Source organism: Halichoerus grypus, chromosome 5 (genome assembly GCF_964656455.1).
Source record: "Halichoerus grypus chromosome 5, mHalGry1.hap1.1, whole genome shotgun sequence".
NCBI classification, from domain to species: Eukaryota; Metazoa; Chordata; class Mammalia; order Carnivora; family Phocidae; genus Halichoerus; species Halichoerus grypus.
The window spans coordinates 172,130,893-172,156,369 of record NC_135716.1 but is presented as its reverse complement, the minus strand read 5'-3'; the positions used below and the strand labels follow the sequence as shown (position 1 = coordinate 172,156,369).

Below are 25,477 nucleotides of genomic sequence, written 5' to 3'. Positions count from 1 at the left end.
GGTCCCGGGGTCCCCCGCAGGGCTGCTGCCGCCGGAGCACCCCGAAAGCTCCGGCCGAGCCGGCCGCGGGGGCTCGAGCAGCAGCCCCTTCCCCGGCTGAGCTGTGGCGGCCGGCAGGAGGGTCCCTGGGGAGCCACGGCCCCCCCCCCCCCCCCCCGGGCTGCGGCGAGATGCCGAAAGGCCGGCAGGAAGGTGAAAAGGATACTGTTGGGGCGCCTGGGTCTGGAGGGCCCTGATGTTCGGGTGAGGAGGGGCCGCTGCCGCCGCCGCCGCCGCCGCTGCCGCCGCCGCTGCTGCTGCCGCCGGGTGAGGAGGCGGTACCGCTGCTGCCGCCGCCGCCGCCGCTCCGGTGCCGGGTCCGGTTCCTGCTGCAGCCGCTGAGCCTGATTTCAGAGCCGGTTTCTGCGGTAAACTCATGGCAAAGCGAAGCCACCAACCCCCCCAGAGCGGGACCGGGCGCGCCGGGGTGCAGGGGCCGGGGGCAGCGGGGGGGCGGGATGGGGGCAGACCCGGGGAGGCGGCGGGAGCGGGGGGCCGGGGGGAGGCTGGGAGGAGGAGGAGGAGGGGGCCGGGGCCGGTCACACACGCCCGCCGCCGCCGCCGCCGCCGCCGCCGCCGCCGGCAGCAGCAGCCGCCCCGCGGGCCAGCACCACCGGCTGCCGGTCTCCGTGACAACGCGACCCCAGGGGGGGGGCCGGACCCGGCGGGGGCAGGAGGCGGAGAGACCGGACCTTTCACGGCAATATCCTCATGGGCCGGCGGCGGGGGGTCTTTATCCCCCTCCCCGGGGGAAGCGGCGCCCTTCTCGGTAGCGGGGCTCAGGCGATGCCGGCGGATTTTCTTCACTCAACGAGCAGAGCATCCAACATGGCGCTGCGGCCGCCTCCAGCAGTCCGGCAGGACGGCCGCTCGGAAAACTTCGGGCCTTTTCGGAACGGCTCGGGAGGCCGAGAGTGGGAAGCGCCTTCGGCTCTTTCCGGAGACTGCGAGCGGTCGGGATTCTTCGGAGACGCTCGGGGGCGTCTTCGGCCGCCGTTCGGGAGAGCTCTGGGGCTGACTCGCCTCCTCGGGAAAGATCGGCGAGGGGGGCTCCCCAGGCTCGCTGCGGCGGGGGTGCGGGGTGGAGGCAGAGACCAAAGGCGAGGTCCGCCAGAGCCCTCCCCTGCCGCCCGGCCTCCAAGAACAATGGCAATGGCCCTGGAGCCTGCGGTCCGCAGAGCCCTGCCCGCAGGGGGGGGAGGCGGTGAGGCGAGAAACCTCGGTTACAGTGGAAGGAACCGCTTAACCAGAGTGAAACCGCTGGAAAGAAACCCGCTGCGTGCATCTATTAGCATAATAAATAGCACTCGCCTGCCCCTAAGGCAGTTCTCGTCCATTGTGTCGACACTTCGCCCTCCTACACTCCAAGAGGTGAGTGGAATGAGGAGCCTCACTTCCAGAGCACCCTAAAGCCCCGAGAAGAAAAGTGACTGGCCCAAGGTCATCCAGCCGGGAAGGGGCAGAGCCAAGCCTGGAGGCGAATTCCACCTTCATCTGGACGAACCTTGCCGACTCCCAAGTTGCCTGGGGACCCTCCTCATCTAATCAGCAGCCTAGACTGAAGGTTCTGTGGACGGATTTGTCCAAGGCCTGCCCCATGACTGGAGCGCCACTTGACCAGCAGCTCCCCAGTGTCTTATGCGGGGGTAACATTTGTGCTTTGCTCCCCACTGGGCCGACCGAGACCACCCAGCCCTTCCCCGCACACCTCACCCCGAGCAGGGGGCCTTGTGCTCGGCGCAGGTGATTGAGTGGAAAGGAACCGCAGGGATCTACGGAGCGATTCCGGTAGGACTGCTTACCAGGCAGTTAATACGCATGATCTCATACAGTCCTGCGAAATAGGTAGTACCCATTTTACAGATGAAGAAACTGAGGTGCGGGAAGGCGCAATACCATCACACAACGGAAGCGCTGAGAAAATTGAGGTTCAGAGCGGACAAGAGACTTACCCAAAGTCACATAGAGAGTGGAGTTGACAGAGTCAGAATTCGAATTTGGTTATGACTCCTGCTATACTGCTTCACACTGCCTTCATTTTTTTTTTTTTTAATTCACATAAAGCTCTACACATAGTGGGTGCTTAATTCTTGACAGTCCCTGAGAGCTCCATATGCCTCATTCCCCATCTCCAGACTGGAAGATAGGAGTTACTTCATACTCTGGAGTCCTAAACCATTTGGATTTGTTATACCTGATGACTTAGGATTGGATCTTCTGCTCTTCTCCAGGAAAAATTCCCAAGTGGTTCAGTTCCCCAGATTCTCCTTCCTGGTGTTCTGAGATCTCAGACTTCCTTATCCCGGTCAAAACCTGTTCCCAGGAAAGAATTTGGCTTCTCATTTACACTAGAGTGATAACAGACTGATAATTCCTTAATTGCTATTCTTTTCTAAGTTTCATTTTCTAGCTTAATAATAGCTACAAGCATCAGGTGATTACTGTGTGCCTGATCTTTGCTAAGCACTTTGTGAGCATTATCTCTCTTAAAACGGAAAGACCTTGTGCAAAATAATGTAAAAGTCGCTGATAAGATTCTGCCCCCAGGCAATCAATGAGGGGAGGTTTACGGGAAGCAAAGTCAAAAAGGTAGAATGTTCTTTGATCCAGAAGCATGGCCCTGCTCAACATCCCTCTCACAGAGCAGCTAGTATTTATTAAACACCTACAATGTGCCAGGATACAACTCTGCTAAACATTTCGCTTAGATTAACTCTTACTCCTCTCAACAACTATACAAGGTGTTATTTTATCCTGTTGACAAATGAAGAAACTGAGGCTCAAAGATGTAAGGAAGCAACCTGTATAAAAAAAATTTTAGTAGGCTCCACACCCCAACGCGGGACTTGAACTCACGACCCTGAGATCAAGACCTGAGCTGAGATGTAGAATCAGATGCTTAACCAACTGAGCCACCCAGGCGCCCCTCAACCTGTATAACTTTTAGGTGGAAAGGCTGGTATACAACCCCGAGGCATCTAACTCCAAGTCTGATGTGCCACATTTCCTTCAACATAGCAACCTCTCCAGCTGTGGCCAGAAGCACCGTCAAGAAGCAAAACTGGTTCTGTGAACTTGCCTGCTGAGAGCCCTCCAAGGTTCCCCGCACTCTCACTGTCTTCAGGACCCAGTCTAAATCGGAGATCCTTCAGGACCTGGGCTCTGCTTCCATCCTGCCACTCACATCTAGAGCAGCAACCACCTTAGTCTATTGCAAACAAAGCCATTTTCCTTCTCCCCCAGCGGCCTGTCCACAGACTGTTCCTACTACCAATAACCCCAAACCACCCTCTCCCCGCTCAGCCCATTGGCTCACTCCTGCTCCTACTTCAAGAGTTAGCTCAGGCGTCACCTCTTCCAGGCATCTTTTTCTCACTGCCCAAGCAGAGCGAGGCACCCCGCCTCCAGGCTCCCAAGACAGCGGATGCTTAGCTCCCAGGACACTCTGTTGAGCAACTAAGTACAGCCATTGGAATCAAATTATCTGAGTTTGATTCTCAGCCCCGCCTTTTATTAGCTGGATGACCTGGAAGAAATCACTTAACCTCTCTGAGCCTCAGTTTTCTCATTTGTAAAATAGATTCTACCTCCTATCATGAGAAATAAGACAATAAATACAAGGGCGCCTAGGTGGCTCAGTTGGTTAAGTGTCTGACTCTTGATTTCAGCTCAGGTCATGATCTCAGGGTCCTGATTGAGTCCTGCAGTGGGCTCCTTGCTCAGCCGGGAGCCTGCTTCTCCCTCTGCTGCCTCTCCCTCTGCTTGTGCTCTCTCTCTCTAATAAAAGGGAAAAAAAGAAAAAAAAAAAAAAAACGGAAAAAACAGCAAATGCAAAGCACTTAGCCCAGTCCCTGGCTCATAATAATTGTCAGATATATTACTTAGGCATTTAGAATATCCCGAATATCTAGCACTCAATAAATAGGATGTGAAACCTGCTGAAGGACAGGATAATTGTGAATTGTCAGAGGATTTCATGTTACCCTGGAGTCCGGGGTACCCCAGAGCCCAGGCTGGGCCTCACTGTACAGAGAAAGAGAAGGACCAGAGTATCCCAGAGCAGGCACCACACAAGAGGACTGTTGTACCTTTGACCTCTGCCGTTCCCAGAGCCCACCTGCTGCCTCCAACACAGACCTCTTCAAAGAGCCAGCAGACAAGTGAAGACTTGGTTTATCCATCTCATGGCTAGGTGATAGAGTTTTGCTTATTTGTTATTATGTGGGGTCAGTGCTCTGTTTCTCTGAGTGAACTGGAGATTGGGCTTGGGAGGACCCCTTAATTTCTTGATTGAAAACTTGAAAATATTGTTGCAAGCTGGAGTTCTCTCTCCCCTTCATTTTTCCTCCTGGAGGGGGCTGGCCTTTTAGCATAAAGACAAGCCATGTTATGCCAACAGAAGCCATCTTTAGTAGACACAGAGGGATTTGTATATTATTTGCAGTTCCACTCGGCAACATGCGAATATCCACCAAGGGTAGAGCTGGGCATGAACCTTGGTGGCCCGAGATCTAGACCCTCAGCAGTTAAGACCTAGAGATGGGAGGCCAAGAAGGTTTAAAAACATTTAAAAAGGGGGGGGGGGATTGAAGACTGAGGAAGGAGACACTTTAGGGCATCCATCTAAAGAGGAGGGGGGTGGAAGGAGAGAAGCCCCAGCGGGAAAAGTAAAGAAACTGTTTGCCCCATTCTGTGCACCACAGTAAGCATGTTCATAATCAGCCATGAAGGCTCTTCAGTGAAGAGCTATACCAGCAGGCCTTTCCCGACATCACAGGGCCCAGTGGTAGGGTCCCATGTGAGGGTGGTGATTCCTTGCAAAGGTTTTAAACTTCAGCACAGATCTGGATTCTAACCTTACAGACCGGTTGTACTACCTTAAGCAAGTTTTCTAACTTCTCCGGGCCATTTGCAAAATGACCGGGAGGTCTGCCCCTAAAGGATTAAAGCAAGACTTAAAGCAGCCAGAGAGCGTCACCAAGGCCTGGGGCTTAAGAAGCACCTCGATAAAGCTTAATTCCTGTCCTGTTCCCTCCAGGGCAGGGGGGCAGCTTCTCTAATTTGCTGCCGTTCTCACTTCTCCTGGAACCAAGTTGTCCTGCCCCTTTGCCCACAGTGTGTGCTGCACAGTCCATTGCTCAGCTACTCCTCCCGGAAGCGATCACAGCCCGCGCCAGCCACTTCCGGCTGGAGATAGCGCAGCTTCACCAGGGTACAAGAAGGAGCAAAAACTATTCTCACAGAATGGTTCATTAAGATGGTAAACTTTATGTTATTTGTACTTTACCACAATTTTTTTTAAAAAAGTATTATCACAGAGTCTAGTCAGGACTGAAAATACCTTAAAGATGATCTTACCCAGTGTTCGGGTTTTAGGAAGAGAGCCCAGAGAGAGGAAAGGATTTTTTCAAGGTTACACAGCAAGAGAACAGCAGAACAGAGACTGAAACTCCAGCCTCTCTTCACTGCTAGGCCAAGGGCTTTGTCACTAATACTGTCCTCCCATTAAGAAGTCTGCTGCCACCCCCCTGGCCTTTTCCCACTTCCAGCATTGGCCGTTCCTGGCCTGCATGCTTCTGGAGCGGGGGATCTTCAGGATTCATGTAACTGGCATTTACTGAGTGACAACTATGTGCCAGGCCCCATGCTGGGCCTCTAAGAGGAATAGGAGGCCATATCTAATGGGGAGGAGAGAGGGGTAACGACTTACAGGTTAAGTAATCCCCATAATTATTTACATTAAAAAGTGAAGATCATGTCAGGTCTCTGCTCAGAGCACTTTACTGTCCTCTCGTCTCACCTGGAGTAAAAGCAAAAATCTATTCAATGGCCTACAGGGCCCTACATGATGAGCTCTGCCTCCCATCCTTACCTTGACCTCTCTGAGCTTCTGTCTACTACTCTTCTCCATGTTTAGTGCCCTGGCCTTTGTGATGTTCCTTTATCCTGAGCACACTCCCACTTCAGGGCCTCTGCATTTCCTGTTGCCTGTCCTTGGGATCTGGGATCGCTGCCCTGCACATTCCCTCACTTCCTTCATGTTTTTGCTTGAAACCTTATCAGAGAAGGCTTCCCAGACGTCCCATATAAATTAGCAACCCACCCCTATCCTCAGCACACCTGGCCTGCTTGAATTTCCTTCATGTGACATTTCCATATTTATGAGTCTGTGGTCTACCTCTCCCCCGTTAGAATGTTAGCCCTAGAAGAGGAGGGACTTAGTCTGTTTTATTCACTGGTGTATCTCTAGGTTACAGAATAGAGCCCGACGTGTATTATGCGCTTGTGATATTGTGATTTTAATAAGAAATTTGTATTTGGTCTTTGGTTCCTGGCAGAGAGCTCTAAAACCCTTGGAATTTCCTAAGCGATTAGAATGATAAAGGTATCTTTTGTTATGTTAACGAGGTGACTTTTGGAAAGCCCCTAGGTCATCTAAGGATGGGGGGGCTGGTTGTCAGGGGAACCAACCCTGAGATTAGCGAGTTGGAACTTTTGGCCCCACCCCAGGACCTCTGAGAAGGGGAGGAGAGCTGGAGATTGAGTTCCAATGATTTATTCAGTCATGCCTAGGTAATGAAGCCTCTGTTAAGAACTCCAAAGGATGGCGTCCACAGAGCTTCTAGACTGGTGAACATGCGGAGATGCAGGGAGAGTGGCGCCCCCGGAGAGGGATGGGTGATCAGACCCTTGCCCCACACCTTGCCCTGTGCATCTCTTCCAGCTGGCTGTTCCCAAGTTACATCCTTTCATAATAAACTGGTAATCTAGTGAGTAAGATGTTTCTCTGTGTTCTGCAAGCCACTCTAGCAAATTAATCAAACCCAAGGAAGGGACCATGGGAACCTCTGATCTCTAGCCAGTAGGTCAGAAGAACAGGTGACAACCTGGCCTTGCAGCCAGCATTTGAAATGAGGGGAGTGGGCGGTCCCACAGGACTGAGCCCTCAACCTGTGGGATCTGATGCCATCTCCAGGTAGATGGTATCAAAACTGAGTTAAGCTGTAGGACACCCAGCTGGTGTCTGAGAACTGGTGTTGAAAAAACACAAATCAGAGTACTCCATCAATGTTTGTCGCCTGGACACAAAATGACGAATGCTATGGAACACAGGTTGTGGGAACGGGTACAGAGTAGAGAGGACGGAGTGCACTTACCACGTTCTGACTCCTCAGCACTTCCATTCTCTGACCTAATGAGCAAAATTAGGACTGTCCTTCAAGCGGAATACCACTCGCAAATGCTTTGAATTAAATAGAATTTGTTACATTTGGGTGTGTCCATCATCACCAAGATACCTCTTTTCTCTTTGCTGGTCAGTTGTTGTTTTTTTAAGATTTTTTTTTTTAAGATTTTATTTATTTATTTGAGAGAGAGAGAGCACGAGCACGCATGAGCGGGGGGGGGGGGGGAGGGCGTGGTGCAGAGGGACAAGCAGACATTCCCTCCGAGGGTAGAGCCCAACGCAGGTCTCGATCCCAGGACCTGAGCCAAAGTCAGACGCTTAACCAACTGTGCCACCCAGGTGCCCCTAAGATTTTTTTTTTTTTTAAGTAATCTCTTCACCCACAACCCTGAGATCAAGAGTCACATGCTCCACCAACTAAGTCAGCCAGGCGCCCCTTTGCTGGTAAGTTTTGAACAAAAATAGGGAGCATTTTCCTAGAAAGGGGAAAGCAAATCCAGGAAACCATCCCAGGGGTTCCTGGAGACAGAGCCAGGTCCTAAGTACAACTCTACTACTTTTTCTTTCCTCTTCCTTCTTCTTGCAACTTTAAAAAAAAAATTGTGGTTAGATAAACACAACATAAAATTCATCACTTTAACCATTTTTTTATTAAAAGATTTTATTTAGGGGCGCCTGGGTGGCTCAGTCGTTAAGCATCTGCCTTCGGCTCAGGTCATGATCCCAGGGTCCTGGGATCGAGCCCCGCATCGGGCTCCCTGCTCCATGGGAAGCCTGCTTGTCCCTCTCCCGCTCCCCCTGCTTGTGTTCCCTCTCTCGCTGTCTCTCTCTCTGTCAAATAAGTAAGTAAAATCTTTATAAAAAAAAAAAAAGATTTTATTTATTCATTTATTTGACAGAGAGAAACACAGCGAGAGAGGGAACACAAGCACGGGGAGCGGGAGAGGGAGAAGCAGGCCTCCCACCAAGCAGGGAGCCCGATGCGGGGCTCGATCCCAGGACCCTGGGATCATGACCTGAGCCGAAGGCAGACGCTTAACGACTGAGCTACCCAGCCGCCCCCACTTTAACCATTTTTAAGTGTACAGTTAAGCAGCATTAGGTGTCATTCACATTGTTGTGCAATCACCACCACCGTCCATGTTCAGAACTTCTGCCACACCCCAAACCAAAACTCCTGTACTCATTAAACAGTAACTCCCTGTTCTCTTCTTCCCTGACAACCACATTTCACTTCCTGTCTCTATGAATTTGACTGCTCTAGGGACCTTATATAAATGGAATCACACAATACTTGTCCTTTTGTGCCTGGCACATTTCATCTAGTGTAATGTTTCTAAGGTTCATCCATCCTGCAGCATGTATCAGCACATAATTCCTTCTTAAGGCTGAATAATATTCCATTACATAGATATACCACATTTTGTTCGTCCATACAGAGATCAATGGACCTTTGAGAATGGGTATGCAAGTATCCATTCGAGTTATGCTTTCAATTCTTTGGGGTATATACCCGGAAGTGGAATTGCTGGATCATATGGTAATTCCGTTTAATTTTTAAAGATTTTATTTATTTGAGAGAGACAGAGAGAGCACAAGCAGGGGGAGCGGCAGGCAGAGGGAGAAGCAGGCTCCCTGCTCAGCAGGGAGCCCAACACAGGGCTCGATCCCAGGCCCCTGAGATCATGGACCTGAGCTGAAGCCACCCAGGTGGTGCCATTTGATACCTTCTTTATGGAAATGTCTATTCAAGTGCTTTGCCCATTTTTGAATTTTTTAAAAAAATTTTTTTGAATTTTTTTTTGTCAAGGAGGCTTCACACCTAATGTGGGACTTGAACTCACAACCCTGAGATCAAGAGGCTGGCACTCCACCTACCGAGCCAGCCAGGCGTCTCCCTGTTTGTGTTTTTTGTTTGTTTTTTAAAGATTTTATTTATTTATTTGACAGAGAGGGAACACAAGCAGGAGGAGTGGGAGAGGGAGAAGCAGGCCTCCTGCTGAGCGGAGAGCCCGATGCGGGGCTCGATCCCAGGACCCTGGGATCATGACCTGAGCCGAAGGCAGACACTTAACAACTGAGCCACCCAGGCGTCCCAATGTGTTTGTTTGTTTGTTTGTTTGTTTGTTTTAAAGATTTTATTTATTTATTTGACAGAGAGAGACACAGTGAGAGAGGGAACACAAGCAGGGGGAGTGGGAGAGGGAGAAGCAGGCTTCCCACTGAGTAGGGAGCCCGATGTGGGGCTCGATCCCAGGACCCTGGGATCATGACCTGAGCCGAAGGCAGCCGCTTAACGACCGAGCCACCCAGGCGCCCCTGTTTGTTTGTTTTTAATTAGGCTCCACACCCACTGTGGAGCCCAATGCAGGGGTTGAAATCTTGACCCTGAGACCAAGAGTCAGACGTTTAACAGACTGAGTCACCCAGGCGCCCCTCCCTGTTTGTCTTTTTATCATTGTTGAGGCATACAAGTTCTTTCCTCTCTTCCACTTTTAACTGTGTCTTTGAGCAAATTCCATAACCCCACTGTGCCACAGTTTCCCCAACTATAATAACAATTTTTTTCACCTATTAATTCCTACTTCCGAGAGCTGTCGTGAGCATTAAGTAAGCTAGCAAGCAGAAACCAACCATCAGCATGTCTGGCTGATAAAAACAACAATTAACTTTCACCGAGCATTCACTATGAGGCAGGCATTGAGCAAAACTCTTTATATGTATCAACTCATTTAATCCCCATAACACTCTGATAAGAGTTCTGAGTACTAATACCGCCTACACGTAGGAGCTGAACCGTAACAGGGGCTTCTTCCCTCCTTGTCTGGCTAACCACCCAACATGTTCAGGAGGTGGCTGCTGGGTCTGGGGGCAAGGCAACCTTTGCCCCTGCTGACGCCAGGCCTTATTAGAGCCCCCTACACCAAATCTCCTGAGATCAACCTGCACTGCCACTGGGCCTGGCCCAGTGAAAGGTCTCTAATACCCGCCTAGCAGGCTTCCAGCTCTCTCTAAACCAAGGGACTTCACACAATCACCCACATATCCCATCTTGAATCTGGAAACCATATCCTCTACCCTGGGTGGCCCAGCCTTCCCCTGGCTCTTGTCAAGCCAGATGCTATTTAATCATCCTGCCAAGTTTGCTGCCTTGGGAAAATCCTGGACTCTCTTTCCCCCCTATCCAATGACTGGAAGAGGAAGCTGGATTTCCAGATGCCCACAGCTGGCACCAAGCTCCGAACTGGCTCCACCGAGCTCCATGGGAGCCAGCCTGCTGGCCTGGCCTGGCCTGCTGGCACTCCAGGCACCTGGAAAGAGGCTGGGGCGCGTTGCTAGGCTCTGCCTTTCCCGCTGGCGTGAGAATGAAAATAGCAGCAATTTAGAATTAATTCTGCAGATGGACATTTTTCACTTTCCCAAATTCGGCAATCATGCTTTTTTCCCCTACCCTCATTACACGCCTTTTCTTCCACTGAAGTAGAGAATTTGAAGAAGATGCATGGTTCTCCCCCTTATGCAGGCTAAGCAGGGATTGGATAGAGTCCAGGTTCCCGACCAGGGTACCTGCATGACTGCATCTCGCTCCTACCGATGTCTGCACCCTCAGTTCCTGCCCCTTCCCCCATGGACATGCACCCGGAACAGCCAAGCACTTTCCTGTTGCCAAGTCTTTCCATACGTTGTTCCCACCACTTGGAGTGTCTTTGGCTCCTGGACTCCTAGCTAGCTCCTATTGATCCTTCAAAACCCAGCTCGTGTCATCTTATGGGGCAAACGTTCCTCGATTCTCTTCCTGCTCCCCCCAGACAGATTTAATTGCTCTATCTTCTGTTACTATTTTTTAAAAGATTTTATTTATTTATTTACTTAGAGAGCAAGCACGGAGAGGGGCAGAGAGAGAGAGAGAGAGACTCTCCAGCAGACTCTGCACTGAGCATGGAGCCTGACACAGGGCCTGATCCCATAGCCCTGAGAGTATGACCTGAGCCAAAATCAAGAGTCAGACACTCAACTGACTGAGCCACCCAGATGTCGCTGTCTTCTGCTACTTTTGTGTCGGGACATTATTTTTTTTTTTTTTTAAAGATTTTGTTTATTTATTTGACAGAGAGAGATACACAGCGAGAGAGAGAACACAAGCAGGGGGAGTGGGAGAGGGAGAAGCAGGCTTCCCGCAGAGCAGGGAGCCCGATGCGGGGCTCGATCCCAGGACTCCGGGATCATGACCTGAGCCGAAGGCAGACGCTTAACGACTGAGCCACCCAGGCGCCACCATGTCGGGACATTATTTTCCTATGCTTCTATCACACTGTATTCAGAGGGGGCTTCTGTAGCCTCATCCCTGGCTGTAATAAGTAGTCATAATCGTTAACCTCTTTGTCTCATCAATGAAGCTGTAAATGGCTTGAGGATAAGTATCACATCTGAACATCAGGAAAATAGAAACTTCTTTCATTTCATGCCATAGCACGGCCGACTTTCAGCACTCGGTTATATTCTCGGTCTTCTGGAGCCAAAGTGTCAGGAAGGTTCCTGTAAGTTGATGCCAACACCCCCCTCCACCCAGGCCAACAGTCCCTGCTATTTGCACCCGTAGTACCATTGACCTTCTCACACTTAAATTTACTTGTCTCGTGGCTGTCCCTCTGCTAGAGAGTAAGCTCCCAAAAGCAGCGATCATGACTTTCACATTCATTGCTGGGTGCCCTGTACCCAGACTGAGCCTGGCACGTAGGAGGCACTCCATAAAATGGAGGGATGGATGTTGATTGAGTTCCTGAGTGTAACCCTACTCTGGTAGATTTGGGGGAGCACTATCTGGGCAGGTTGGAGTCCTCCACCATACAAGGTTTTCTGGAGTGGCCTTCCCTGCTCTTAGAACACCTAAACACCTCTCTTCAGCACTGTGGCTGGGAAATGTGGGAGAAGGCAGCCCAGGGCAGTGCTTATAGGGCTTTCAGTTGGGAAAACAATTGCCGTGGCTCAGAACCCAGTTCCGAGACCTTCGTTAAATCACCTCACCCTTCTGGGCCTCGATTTCGCTCATCTGCATGGGGATTATAGGAGTTTCAATGTTCTAGCAGATCTGTGAGGTGGAAAGACGGAGCTCAGTACTGAACACAGGAGATCATCAGTAAATGGGGTCCTCTTCCCTTCAGCTCTTCCTCAGACCTGGGGTTTGCGAGGACTCCGTTCTCTGGAACGCCTTTCCAGATGCACGGGGGGCCTGGCGGCGGAAGGTTGCCCAGGGCCACAACAGAGTGGGTAAAGCCCAGCTCTGGGGTCAGGCCCAACCTGGGTCTGAAGCTCAGCTTTGCCACTCCCTAGCTAGGCCACTTTTCCTCTCCCTCCCATGCCAGTCTCCCACTAGGAAGCATGAGATGTCTGTCCTCCAGGGTGGATTCCAGAATTCCAGGGAGTAACATATGCAAAGCACCCAGGATGGGGCCAGACCCAGAGAAGCCGCTGGCGAATGGCAAGTCCCTGCCTCCCTCCAGCGGGCACTCGGCCCCTCCCTGCTCTGGCACCGCCTGCCAAGTCCCAAGGGGCTGCTGCAGCTGTCGTCCTGAAAACACATTCCCTGGCTGCTTTTGTCTTCTCATCCACGTCTTCCCCAAAGCCTTAAACATTCCCACATCAAGGGCTTAAGAAGACAAAAAAGCCCAAGCTGACCTATCCACGCTGCTAGTTGGCAAATGTCCCAGAGGATCTCGCTCTGCCAGTCACTGAGCTTGACATTCAGTTCCCTCAGTCAAATTCACTCACATCCGACAAGATCAATGAGAAAAATAGGCAGCGATGATCAAAAGGGCCGACAAAGGCTCTTGGGGCAACTCTCCCAGCAGGATCGCACACCACACCAAAGTGCAGGCAGGGGCTGTTCCATAAAAGCTCCTCCAGGCCCAGGCATCCCTCAGGCCCGGAGACCAAAAACCGGTTCCCATGACAACGCAGCAGCAAATGTTATATATAAATGTGTGTGTGTCCACAGCCACACGGAGATGCACAGAAATAAACTCTTGGCGCAATTCTTTCCTGTTCCAAACACGAAATAACCTGCAAGGATTGATTGCTGGAAGAGAAAGCAAAGGAGCTTTTGAACAAACATGCTTCCCACGGGCTGGCTGTCCGTGGCTGACACCTGGTTTGATGTGGGTCTGTTTTGTTTCCTGCACCTGGAATATAGTAGATACCCAGTAAATATGTAATGGTTGAATGACCGAATACGTGATGGTTAAATGGAAGAAAGAAAGAAAGGGAGGGGAGGTAGGAGGGAGGGAGATGGAAGCAGCCTGGATGTCAGGGCTAAAAGGGCTCCTGCTGAGTACCCAATCTAATCCAACCTTCCATTCTTTCTTTTGGACAAACTGAGGCTCAGAAAAGGGAAGGAATCTTGCTGAAAGCCACTGAAGGAATTACTAACAGGGCCCCAGTCCTGGAGATTCAGGTAAGTGCTGAAATGAATGTGAGTCCACTTTCTAGCTGGATAATAAGCATACATTGAACAATTATTATGTGCCAGCCACTGTGCTAAGTACTTAGGGACATTATCTTACGGTTTGCAACTGTGCAAGGGATGTGTTAGGGTTCCCACTTAACAAAGATGGAAACTGGGGCTCTCAGGAGGTGAAGTCACTTGTCCAAGGTAGCTTGGCTAGTTTGTGGTTGGAATGGTTTGAAATAACCCCGGGTGGCTCAGACACCACGTTCTGAGCCCCCACATTACACAGCCTCTCTCTGAAATGAGGGCCTGGGCCAGATTGGGAAGCAAAAGGGGAAATAGTGGCAAAAATCATCTCCATTCTTGCAGACACCGGGCTCGGGCTCGGGGAGGTGATGTAACTTGCCTAAGTCAGGGAGCTGCTGGGAAGGGGCTAGAACTCGCATTTTGAGGCTTCCAGTCCAGGACTCCTTCAGTTTACTCACTGCTTTCTCACAAAACACCCTCGGGACTGAAGTCTGGTTCTTGTCAGCCCTAGAATCAGCCATCTAACTGGACAAGGAGAGGGGTCTACCTCGGGCTGCCCGAGTTCCAGGACGCAGTAGGGGGCGGAGGACCCAGGTCCGAGTCCAAGCGTCTCGTGAGGGTTTTGCGCCCTCTGGTGGTCATATGTTAAAACTAGCAAGAAACTGCGCGCTTGAACTCCCTTTCAAACCCCCTCTCTAGAACCAGTTTTTTTCCTTCCGGGTGCTGGAAGGACATGGAAATGGTACACAGGGTCCCAGGTACAGGCTCTCTGCTGCCCTGGATGTGCCATGCTCCCCTTTTTTTCTCTGCTTCCTGATTGGTCTCCCTGCTTCTGCTCTGGCTTTCACACAATCTATTCTCTGTACACCAGCAGAAGAGCTTTTAAAAACCCAAAATTGATCATATGACTCCCCTGCTTATACTCTCCAGTAGTTCCCATTGCTCTCAGGATAAAGCCCAATCCCCCTTATGGCTGGAAGGACACTGCCCCGTGGCCACTGTCTCTCTCTGCAGTTTTTCTATCCCTGATCTCCAGCCTCACTGGCCTTCTTACACTTGCTTATGTTCAAAGGAATCCAACAAGCCAGACTCAGAAATGATTCAGTTGTTGAAACAATTAGACAAGGACTTTAAAAAAAATTTTTTTTAAAGTAAACTCTACACCCAACATGGGGCTTGAACTCATGACCCAGAGATCAAGAGTCACATGCTCGACTAAGCCAGCCAGTCACCCCTAGACAAGGGCTTTTTTTTTTTTTTTTTTTAGATTTTATTAATTTATTTGACAGAGAGAGACACAGCGAGAGAGGGAACACAAGCAGGGGGGTGAGGGAGAAGCAGGCTTCCTGCGGAGCAGGGAGCCTGATGCGGGGCTTGATCCCAGGACCCCGGGACCATGACCTGAGCCAAAGGCAGATGCTTAACGACTGAGCCACCCAGGCGCCCCTAGACAAGGGCTTTTATTTATTTTTTATTTATTTTTTTTAAGTAGGTTCCATGCTCAGTGTGAAGCCCAACATAGGGCTTGAACTCACAACCCTGAGATCAAGACCTGAGCTGAGATCAAGAGTCGGACACCTAACCCACTGAGCCACCCAGGTGCCCCAATAAGTGCTTTTAAAAATAATCACGATTTATATGTTAAAAGTGCTAGTAGGAAAGATGGACCACATGCATAAACAGATGGGGAATTTCAGCAGAGATGGAAGGTGTAAGAGTCAAATGGAAATTCTAGAAATTAAAAAAGGACAAAAAAATCATGGTAGCAAAGATGAAGGATGCCTCTATGGGCTCCTCAACAAGACTAAGGAAAGAGTCAGTAAACTTGAAGATAGGTCAACAGAAATTATCCAAACCGAAACACAGAGAAAAATAAGTGTAAAACCAAAAAAAAAAAAAAAAAAAAAAGAACAGAGCATCCAAGAGTTGCAGGACAAGGTCAAATTACCTAATACACATGTAATTGAAATCCCAGAAGGAAAAGAGAGAGAATGAGTAGAAGAAACATGTGAAGAGATAATGGCTGAGAATTTTCCAAAAATGGTAGAAGACATTGACCATAGGTCTTTAAGAATCAGAGAACACCCAAGTAGGACAAATTACCCCCCACCAACAAAAAAGCAAAAATAAGATCACCTAATACATCATAGTCAAACTACTGAAAAACAAAGAGAAAATCCTGAAGGAGACAGAGAGGGGAAAAAAAAAGACACATTACTACTGACAGAAGCACATAGGTAAGAATTACAGCAGACTTCATATCAGAAACTATGTAAGCAGAAGACAATGAACCAGCTTGTTTATTTGTTTGTTTATATATAGTTTTTTTCAGTAAGCTCTGGGACCAACATGGGGCTTGAACTCCTGACCTGAAGATCAAGAGTCACATGCTCTACTGACTGAGCCAGCTGGTTGCTCCATGAATTGACATCTGAAAATGCTGAAGAAACTGTCAACCCAGAATTCTATATACAGTAAAAGTATCTTTCAAAAATGAAGGTGCTAGGGGTGCTTGGCTGGCTTAGTCAGTAGAACATGCAATTCTTGACCTCGAGGTCATGAGTCTGAGTCCCACATTGGACATAGAGTTTACTTAAAGTAAATGAAGGTGCTGGTAACATGAATCTATACCTAATTGCATACAATTACACACACACACACAAGTGCATGTAAGAACTGGTGAAATCTAAGTAAGATCTGAATAAGTCTGCTTAATAATATTGCCCTAATGTTGTTGAATTGAGAATAGGCTTTGATATTGTACAATAGTTATGTAAGATGCTACCATTGGGCAAATCTAGGTGAAGAGTAAACAGGACTCTATGCTATTTTTTGCAACATCACGTGATCTATAAGTCTTTCAAAATAAAAAGCTTTTTTTTCTTTTTAAATGAAAGCACAACTATTCTGTATCCTGATTGTGGTGATTATAGGATTCTACACATGTCTCAAAACTCAGAATTGTACACAAATAAACTCAATTTTACTGCATATTAATTTAAAAAATTAAAAAATGGAAGACTTTTTCAAATCAACAAAAGCTGAGAATTCATTACCAGCAGAACTGTACCATCAGATCTTAAAGGAAGTTTTTCAAGGGGAAGGACATGATACCAGACAGGTACTTGGAGGTACACAAGGAAATACTAATTTTCAGAAATGGTTAAAATGAAAGTAAATATAAAAGACATGTTTAAATTATTTTTAATCACCCTAGAAGGTAATTAACTATCTAAAACAAAAATAATAGCAGTGTAGTGGAGTTTTATAGTATATGGAATAATAGAGGTGCTTGGTTGGCTCAGTCGAAAGCATGCAACTCTTGATATCAGGGTTGTGAGGTGAGCCCCACCTTGGGTGTAGAGATTACTTAAATAAGTAACACTTTTTTGGAGGGGAGGGGGAAGGACCAAGGGACAGAGGGAGAAGGAGAGAGAGAATCTTAAGAAGGCCCCATGCCCAGCACGGAGCCCGACATGGGGCTTGATCTCACAACCTGAGATCATGACCTGAGCCGAAGTCAAGAGTTGGATGCTTAACTGAGCTACCCAGGTGCCCCCAAATAAATAAATAAAACTTTAAAAAAGTTTATATACTGGGGCGCCTGGGTGACTCAGTCGTTGGGCTGAGTCTTTGGCTCAGGTCATGATCCCAGGATCCTGGGATCAAGTCCCACATCGGGCTCCCTGCTCAGCGGAAAGCCTGCTTCTCCCTCTCCCACTCCCCCTGCTTGTGTTCCTGTCTCGCTGTCCCTCTCTGTCAAATAAATAAATAAAATCTTTAAAAAAAGAAGTTTATATACTGTACAGAAAAATATAATGTGTGACAATAATACATAAAAGGTGGGAGGGAAGAATTGAGTATACTGTTTTAAGGTTTCTTTCACTATATGCAAAGTAGCGTGATATTTGAAATCAGGTTGAGATTAATGAAAGATGCATATTGTAAACCTTAAGGCAAGGATTGGCAAACTATGCCTATGGACCAAATCTGTCCCACTGCTGTTTTTGTACAACTGGTAAACCAAGAATGTTTTTACATTTTTTACATGGCTGAGAAAAATCAAAAGAAGAGTTATATTTCATGATACATGAAAATATATGAAATTCAAATTTCAGTGTCCATAAAGAAAATGTTGTTGGGATATACTCTCATTTACAGATTGTCTGTGGCGGCTTTTGTGCTCCAGTAAGAGAATCAACTAGTTCTGGCAGAGACAGGTTGTTCTGCAAAGCCAATAGTATTTACTATCTGGCTGTCTACAGAAAATCTTTGACAACTTCTGCTGTATGAATCCACGAAACAAATATTCTGGATTTAGTGTTTTAGCACAGGGAATTAATAGGACCCTAGCAGTTTGGTTGGTTGAGTGAAACAGACCCACAGGAGTCCCAGACTAAAGGAAGTTGAAATGCCAGAGGTGCCTTGATATGCTGCAGAGGAAAGTATCCAGAGGCTTAGGGAGATCGGACCACCAGGGTGGATTTGTCACGGAAGGCCCACTTACCCACCATGGGAGGGTCCAGAGGACATCCCTTTCATCATTGTGGCAAATACGTTTGTGAGAGGAGCCCCAGCAGCTATGGTCTCTTTTCTCTTTGGGTCAGAAATTGCAGTGGGAATTTCTACTACTGAACTTGGATCTCTGAACATGGGGATAGGGACGCCTGGGTGGCTCAGTCGGTTAAGCGTTTGCCTCGGGCTCAGGTCATGATCCCGGGGTCCTGGGATTGAGTCCTGCATCAGGCTCCTTGCTCAGCGGGGTGCCTGCTTATCCCTCGGCCTGCCACTCCCCTTGCTTGTGCTTTTTCTCTCTCACAAATAAATAAAATCTTTTTTTTTTTTTAAATAAATAATTGGGGATAATGAGATCCTGGAATGGCAGGGGTCAAGCGGTGGTATTTACTTACCAAAGACAATGTGTACCATGGTTACTGGGATGGACAGCAGTGCCAGAGAACCATTCAGAACAGTCTGATTTACAGAGATGTCTGCGTTGGCTAGTTGATCACAGTGTCCCTAGAAGAGAAGAAGGTGGGCCATCTACAAAATCCTTACTTGATCTGTACAAGCAGATTTCCAGGTTGAATAAACAGAAATCTATTTGAATCACCAAAACAGAGAGTCATGGCCTCTCAATCAATTCGTAGTCTTGAACCAGTTTACAGATCCAGAACCCCTTGAATAAAGGGGAGGATGGTGTCCCTTGAAGGAGGATCTGCTAGATTGCCAAAAATTTATACCGGTGATCTTTCTCCTACCCTTCCGCAAAGGGACCTATGGAGGTTTGCCAGACTGACTGTGAACTGGGGGAGAGGAAATAATCAGTCTTTCCAGAGATTCCTGGACACTGGCTCTGAACTGATCCAAAATGTCATTGAGGTCCATGAGTCAGACTCAGGACCATGGAGGTCAGGTGATCAATGGATTGTTAGCTCAGGTCTGACTCATAGTGTGCCCAGTGGTTGCTCAGATCCATCCTGGGGCTATTTTCTTAGTTCTGGAATGCATAACCAGAATAGACATACTCAGCAGCAGGCAGAATCCCCACCTCCTAATACCATCACGGTGGGAGTTAGGATGGCAACATATGAATTTCAGGGGATTTAGACATTCAGTCCATACCATCCTGGGACCTGGTATGCAGCTATTGATCTGGCAAATGCTTTTTTCTCAATACACGATAGTAAAGAGCACAGGAAGCAGTTTTCTTCCAGCTGGCAGGGCCAGCAATATATCTCCACTGTCCCTCTTCCCATGCATCTCAACTCTCCAGGCCAATGTCATGATTTAGTCCCCAGGGGTCTTGGTTGCCTTTTTTCCCCTCAAGACATCATGCTGATCCATTATTGATATTAGGCTGATTGGCCCCAGTGAACAGGACTTCACAGCTACTCTAGACATTGGTTAAGACATTTGTGATTTGTGCATCAGGGGCACCTGGCTGGCTCAGTCGGTAGAGCCTGTGACTCTTGATCTCAAGGTTATGAGTTCAAGCCCCACGTTGGGTGTAGAGATTACTTAAAAATAAAATCTTAAAAAAAAAAAAAAAGGTATTTGTGCATCAGAGGGTGGGGGAGATAAATCCCACAGAAATCAGTCTTGCACCTCAGTGAAATTCCCAGGGGTCCCAGTAGTGTGGACTTGTCAAGATAAGCCTTCTAAAGTAAAAGACAAATTATTGCATCTGGCCCATCCTATAACCTAAAAAGTGCATAGCACCTAGCAGGTCTTTTTTGGATTTTGGAAGCAACATATTCCTCATTTAGGTATGCTACTCAGGGCCATTTACCATGTGACCTGATAAACTGTTAGTCTTGAGCGGGGCCCAGGACAAGAGAAGGCTCTGCAACAGGTCTAGGCTATGGAGCACGCTGCTCGGCTGCTCGGGTCATGTGATCGAGCAGATCCCAGGGTGCTTTTAGTGTCATTGGCAGAGAGAGATGGAGCCTTTGTCAGGTCCCTTAGCACAGACCCTTAGGATTTTGGAACAAAGCCCTTCCACCCTCGGTGGATATCTACTCCTTTTTTGAGAAACAACTTTTGGCTTGCTATTGGGCATGTGACCATGGGCCCCCAAGTTATCATGCGATCTGAGCTGCCCATCACGGACAGGGTGTTGTCTGACCCACAAAGCCACAAAAATGGGCATTACATTCATCATCAAATGGGACTGGTATAGGGGCGCCTGCGTGGCTTAGTCAGTTGGGCATCTGACTCTTGATTTCAGCTCGGTTCGTGATCTCAGGGTCACGGGATTGGGCCCCTCGTTGGACCCTGCACTCAGCACAGAGTCTGCTTGTCCCTCTCCCTCTGCTCCTCCCCCCGCCCGCTCACTCTCTCTTTCAAATAAATAGATAAATACAATCTTTTAAAAAAAATGGGACTGGTATATTTGAGATTGGGCTTAAGGAAGCCCTGAACACACAAGTAATTGCATGAGGAAGTGGCCCACGTGCCCATGACTCCTACTCCCACTACACTACCTCCTCTCTCCAAGCCCGCACTTACGGCCTTCTGGAGTGTTCTCTGCACCACGTTGACAGAGGAAGAGAAAACCTAGGCCTGAGTTATAGATCGTTCTGCACAAAGTGGTCATGTACAGCATGATAGCCCCTTTCTGGGACGTTCCCTGAAGGGCAGTGGTGAAGGGAAATCCTCCCCCTGGGCAGAACTTCAAGCGGCACAGCTCATTGTTCATTTTGCCTAGAAGATAAACCGTACAGAGGCCTGATCTATAGTGATTCAGAGGCTCCGCCCAACAGTTACCTGGATGGGAAGGGACTTGAGAAGAACATGATTGGAAACTGGTGACAAGGAGTCTAGGGAAGAAGTATATGGACAGACTTCCCTGAATGGGCAAAGAATCTGAAGCTATTTGTGTCCATGTGAATGCTCACCATTGTCTGTTTTAGGTAGGGGACTGATGCATCATTGGGTGCGTAGATCTTTGTCACTGTTCTATCTTCATTGTGAAATGAGGCTTTTGGCATTCTAACATGTCTTTCTTTGTCTCATTAAATGTTTTATTTTAGTTGAATTCTGGTATCAGGGCTACAGACCCTGCTTTTTTGTTTCCATTTGTCTCATAAATCCGTATCCATCCCTTCATTATTCACATTTTTGAATCACTGTATTCTGGTAGTGTCTCTACGATATACACCATAGAACTGGGTTTTACTTATGAGTCATTTTTTTTTTAATAGGCTCTATGCCCAACGTGGGGTTTGAACTCAGGACCCTGAGATGAAGAGTCGCATGCTCTACCGACTGAGTCAGTCAGGTTCCCCTTTATGAGCTAATTTGAAAATAACTTTCAGGGAGACCTGGCTGTCTGGGTTGGTAGAGCGTTCGACTCTTGATCTCTAGGTTGCGAGTTCAAACCCCACATTGCGTATAGAGATTACTTAAAATCTTTAAAAATAATAATAATAATTTTCTTTTAGTAAGTGAGTCAAACCTATTCAGTTACTGGGTTTTTGTTTGTTTGTTTGTTTGTTTAAGTAATCTCTACACCTAAAGTGGGGCTCCAACACACAACCCCAAGATCAAGAGTCTCACGCCCCACCGACTGAGCCAGCCAGGCGCCTCTATACCCCAAATGTTTTCATCATCCCCGACAACAACTCTAAACCCATTAAACAATGACGGCCTCTTTCCCCTCCTCCAGCCCCCGGTAATCTCTATTCTAGTTTCTGTCTGTGATTTTGCCTGTTCTAGGCACCTCATACAACACAACTTTTTTTTTTTTTAAAGTCTGATGTTAGTCTAATTCTGTTGCCTTTATAACTTTATTTCACATCTTTGCCTGGAGTCCCTGATTTTCTGTTTAAAGTGCAATAACTTTACTTGGATATATTTTAGGATTGATGACTCAATGTCAGTTTCATACAGTAGCTGGTGAGCCCTTTTGATGTGTATGTGGATCCAGACCTTTTATTTCTGGAAAGCCTGCTTGGATTACAGTCTGAGACATTAACTCTTCACCATTTTTATCTCTTTATCTAGCTTTCATTCTCTTGGTTTCTTCCCTGCTTTTTTTCAATGTCCTCTGTAAACTTTTCATTTGAATCTATTCTCTCTTGGGCACTTGGGCACTTCCTTGTTTAAACTTCAGCTATGATATAATTTTGTTATTTTCTTCTCTGAGATCAATTCTCATTTCATTTCTTCCTTTCTTTTTTTTTTTTAGTCTGTTTCTCTTATTAGTTTTTGTATTTCTGATTTGAGGTGATTTCCCATATCCCCAAATGCTTATTTGAGAATATTTCATTCAGTCTAGAGTATCCTGTTACAGTTTACTTCAGCTTTATGCTTGATTTTGGGAGGAGAACTTTCATCAGTTGAAATATTCTGAATTATATTTCTTTTTCCTTTTCTTTTTTTAAGATTCATTTTTTTTTTTTTTTTTGAGAGAGAGCTTTTGTGTGAGCAGGGGGAGGGGCAGAGGGAGAGGGAAAGAGAGAATCCCCAAGCAGACTCCCTGCTGAGTGCGGAGCCTGACTTGGGACTCAATCCCAGGACTCTGAGATCATGACTTGAGCCTAAATCAAGAGTTAGCTGCTTAACCGACTGAGCCACCTTGATGCCCCTCTTTTTCTTTTCTTTTTTTTTAAGATTTTTAAAAAAAAGATTTTATTTATTTATTTGACAGAGAGATAGAGAGCACAAGTAGGCAGAGAGGCAGGCAGAGGGAGAGGGATGTGGGACTCGATCCCAGGACCCCAGGATCATGACCTGAGCTGAAGGCAGAGGCTTAAACAACTGAGCCACCCAGGCACCCTTGTTCTTTTTCAAAATTTCTTGGCCATGGTGCGTTTTCTCTTCCATGTGAATTGGCTTATCAAGTTCCATGAAAAATTGTCTTGGAATTTTGGTTGAAAGAACACTGACATTATAGATTACCTTGGGGAAAATCAACACCTTAGATTACAGTGAACCTTTCCATTCATGACCGGGGTGTTCCTGTGTGTTTATTCAGGTCTTCTTGTATGTTCTTCAGTAAAGTGTTATAGTTCTTTCTGTAAAGGTCTTGCCCATTTCAAATTAGGTTTATTATTGTTCTAGATTCTTTAAAGTTTAGTATCTTCTCCAGTGCCTCCCTTTTGTAGTTTCTCAACTCTTCCAGAAAGCCCCTGCTGAACCCCTTTGCTTCCACAATGACTTACTGCTAGAAGTCCTGGACAGTGTCTGTTTATGTCCTTGTGGCATCTGGCAAGTGTTTTCTCATCTCAACTGTAGGGTAAACCCCCAAAGGGTCAACCTTGGGTTCTAATTCCTGCTTTGGGCCCCAGGGCTCTTAGCAGGGGAGAGGGAGGGATTTGTTCACTTGGTCATTGGGAAAAAGGGAACGTCAGGAAGCCAGCCCTCTGCAGGGAAAAAGTGGTGTCTCTCTCTTAGGTACCTCAGTGTGTGTGTGTGTGTGTGTGTGTGTGTGTGTGTGTGTGAGTGTGTGTGTGTGTGTGTGTGGTCCCCGGGCCATCACTTTCTGTAGGAGCCTCTCATGCTTTCCCAAGCAGCTCCTCGCTAGCAGCCTGGTTCAGAACTCAGTTCTGCCACTGCCCCCCTCTGATCTGAGTGATAAAGTAGCCCTCTTTGAAATCTGCCGTAAGCATCCAGGGAGAGGTTGTGCAAGCGTGCAGCACTCAGCCTGATTCGCAGGAGGCACACAATGTGCAGGAGCTTTAAGAAAAAATCCATGTATTCACTCATTCATCCCTTGGCAAGGGGGTGTGGAGGACATTCCAATCTGAAGGCAGGGAAGGACACGGACTGTTAAGGTGCAAAAAGGAGGGGCGCCTGGGTGGCTCAGTCGTTAAGCGTCTGCCTTCAGCTCAGGTCATGATCCCAGGGTCCTGCTCTGTGGGAAGCCTGCTTCTCCCTCTCCCACTCCCCCTGCTTGTGTTCCCTCTCTCGCTGTGTCTCTGTCAAATAAATAAAAATCTTAAAAAAAAAAAAAAAGGTGCAAAAAGGAGGCTCAAGGTGGCAAGGGGGGGCTCCAGTGGGAGCAGTTTGGGCAGAGTCCAAGTCCTAGGGCAGATAAGTGCAGTGGGGAGCTGGTGAAGGGGAGTGATGTGATCTTTAAATAGGCTGCTTTCCCGAGGGCAGTTGGTTGGAGGGGATGAGGTTGAGCTGTCCAGGTGAGAAATGCTGGGCTATGGGCTCATGCACACACCTAGTGTGAAGGTTCTGAGGGGTTCAAAGTGCATCACTGTCTCAAGCATCTTCATATCTCCCCAGTATTTGTGGGTCACAACAAAGAGAGGACAGAATAAATGTCCATTTTACAGCTGGAGAAACTGAGAAATGACTTACTCCTTTTAAAGCAAGGCAGGGTGAAGAGTTTGCTCCTTGAATAGGTACTTGCTCAGGTCATCACTCGGTTTAGTTCAGAGTATGAACCCCAATTCTCCCCCTTCAGTCAAGGATCAGCTGAAATCTCTGCCCTCCAGGAGTTACCCCAGCCCACTGGGCTCATTCTTTCTGGCATTGGTGTGTTTGGGGATGGCTCCCTTGGTGATACATCACTTATGGCTATCTGTCCGTTCAGCCATTCTTCCATTCATCCATTTATCCGCCCATTCATCCACCCACCTATCTATCTACTCACCCATCCATCTACCCACCCATCCATCATCCATCCATCCATCCATCCATTTGCCCAATCATCCATCCATCCACCCATTCCCATTCCCGTACCCAACCCTCCAGCCAATCAGCCAGCCATTCACCCACCCACCTATGCACCCATCCATCCACCCACCCACCTACTTATCCAACAGTCACTGAGCCCTACTGTGTGGCTTGTCTGTGCCAGGCACTCGGCTGCTAGAGATGACACAGGCACTTTCACAGGTTGAATTGTGTCCCCTCAAATTCATATGTTGAAATTGTAACACCCAGTACCTCAGAATATGACTTTATAGAATCACTGCAGATATCATTAGTTAAAATGAAGTCATCAGGGTGGGCCCTGATCCAATACGACTGGTGTCCCTATAAAAAAGGGGGGAAATTCAGACACGTACCGGATGCGCACACAGGGAGAACACCACGTGAAGATGAAGGCAGAGATCGGTGATGCTTCTACAAGCCAAGGAGCGCCAAAGATGGCCAGCAGACCGCCAGAAGCTAGGCAAATGCCTGGAATAGATTCTTCCTCACATCCCTCAGAAGGAATCAACTTTGTCGACACCTTGATCTTGGATTCTAGCCTCCAGAACTGTGAGACAATAAATTTTGGTTGTGTAAGCCACCAAGTCTGTGGTGCTTTGTTATAG

General features: G+C 47.8%; 2 protein-coding genes across 4 annotated transcripts in view; one reads left to right on the top strand and one right to left on the bottom strand.

Moving 5' to 3' along the window:
• Positions 1-338, bottom strand: part of EIF4G3 (eukaryotic translation initiation factor 4 gamma 3) — a 332,624-nt gene extending 332,286 nt beyond the window's left edge. For all 3 annotated transcript variants that reach the window (XM_036099078.2, XM_078073724.1, XM_036099079.2), the window contains exon 1: positions 206-338. The gene's annotated coding sequence lies outside the window, so the exon portion shown is untranslated. The remainder of the gene's footprint in view (positions 1-205) is intronic.
• On the top strand, positions 171-25,477 carry LOC118540087 (uncharacterized). Its single transcript, XM_078071794.1, has 4 exons — positions 171-206; positions 252-407; positions 13,602-13,676; positions 25,241-25,477. The coding sequence occupies exons 1-4, from the start codon at positions 171-173 to the stop codon at positions 25,475-25,477; spliced, it is 504 nt and encodes a 167-aa protein (XP_077927920.1).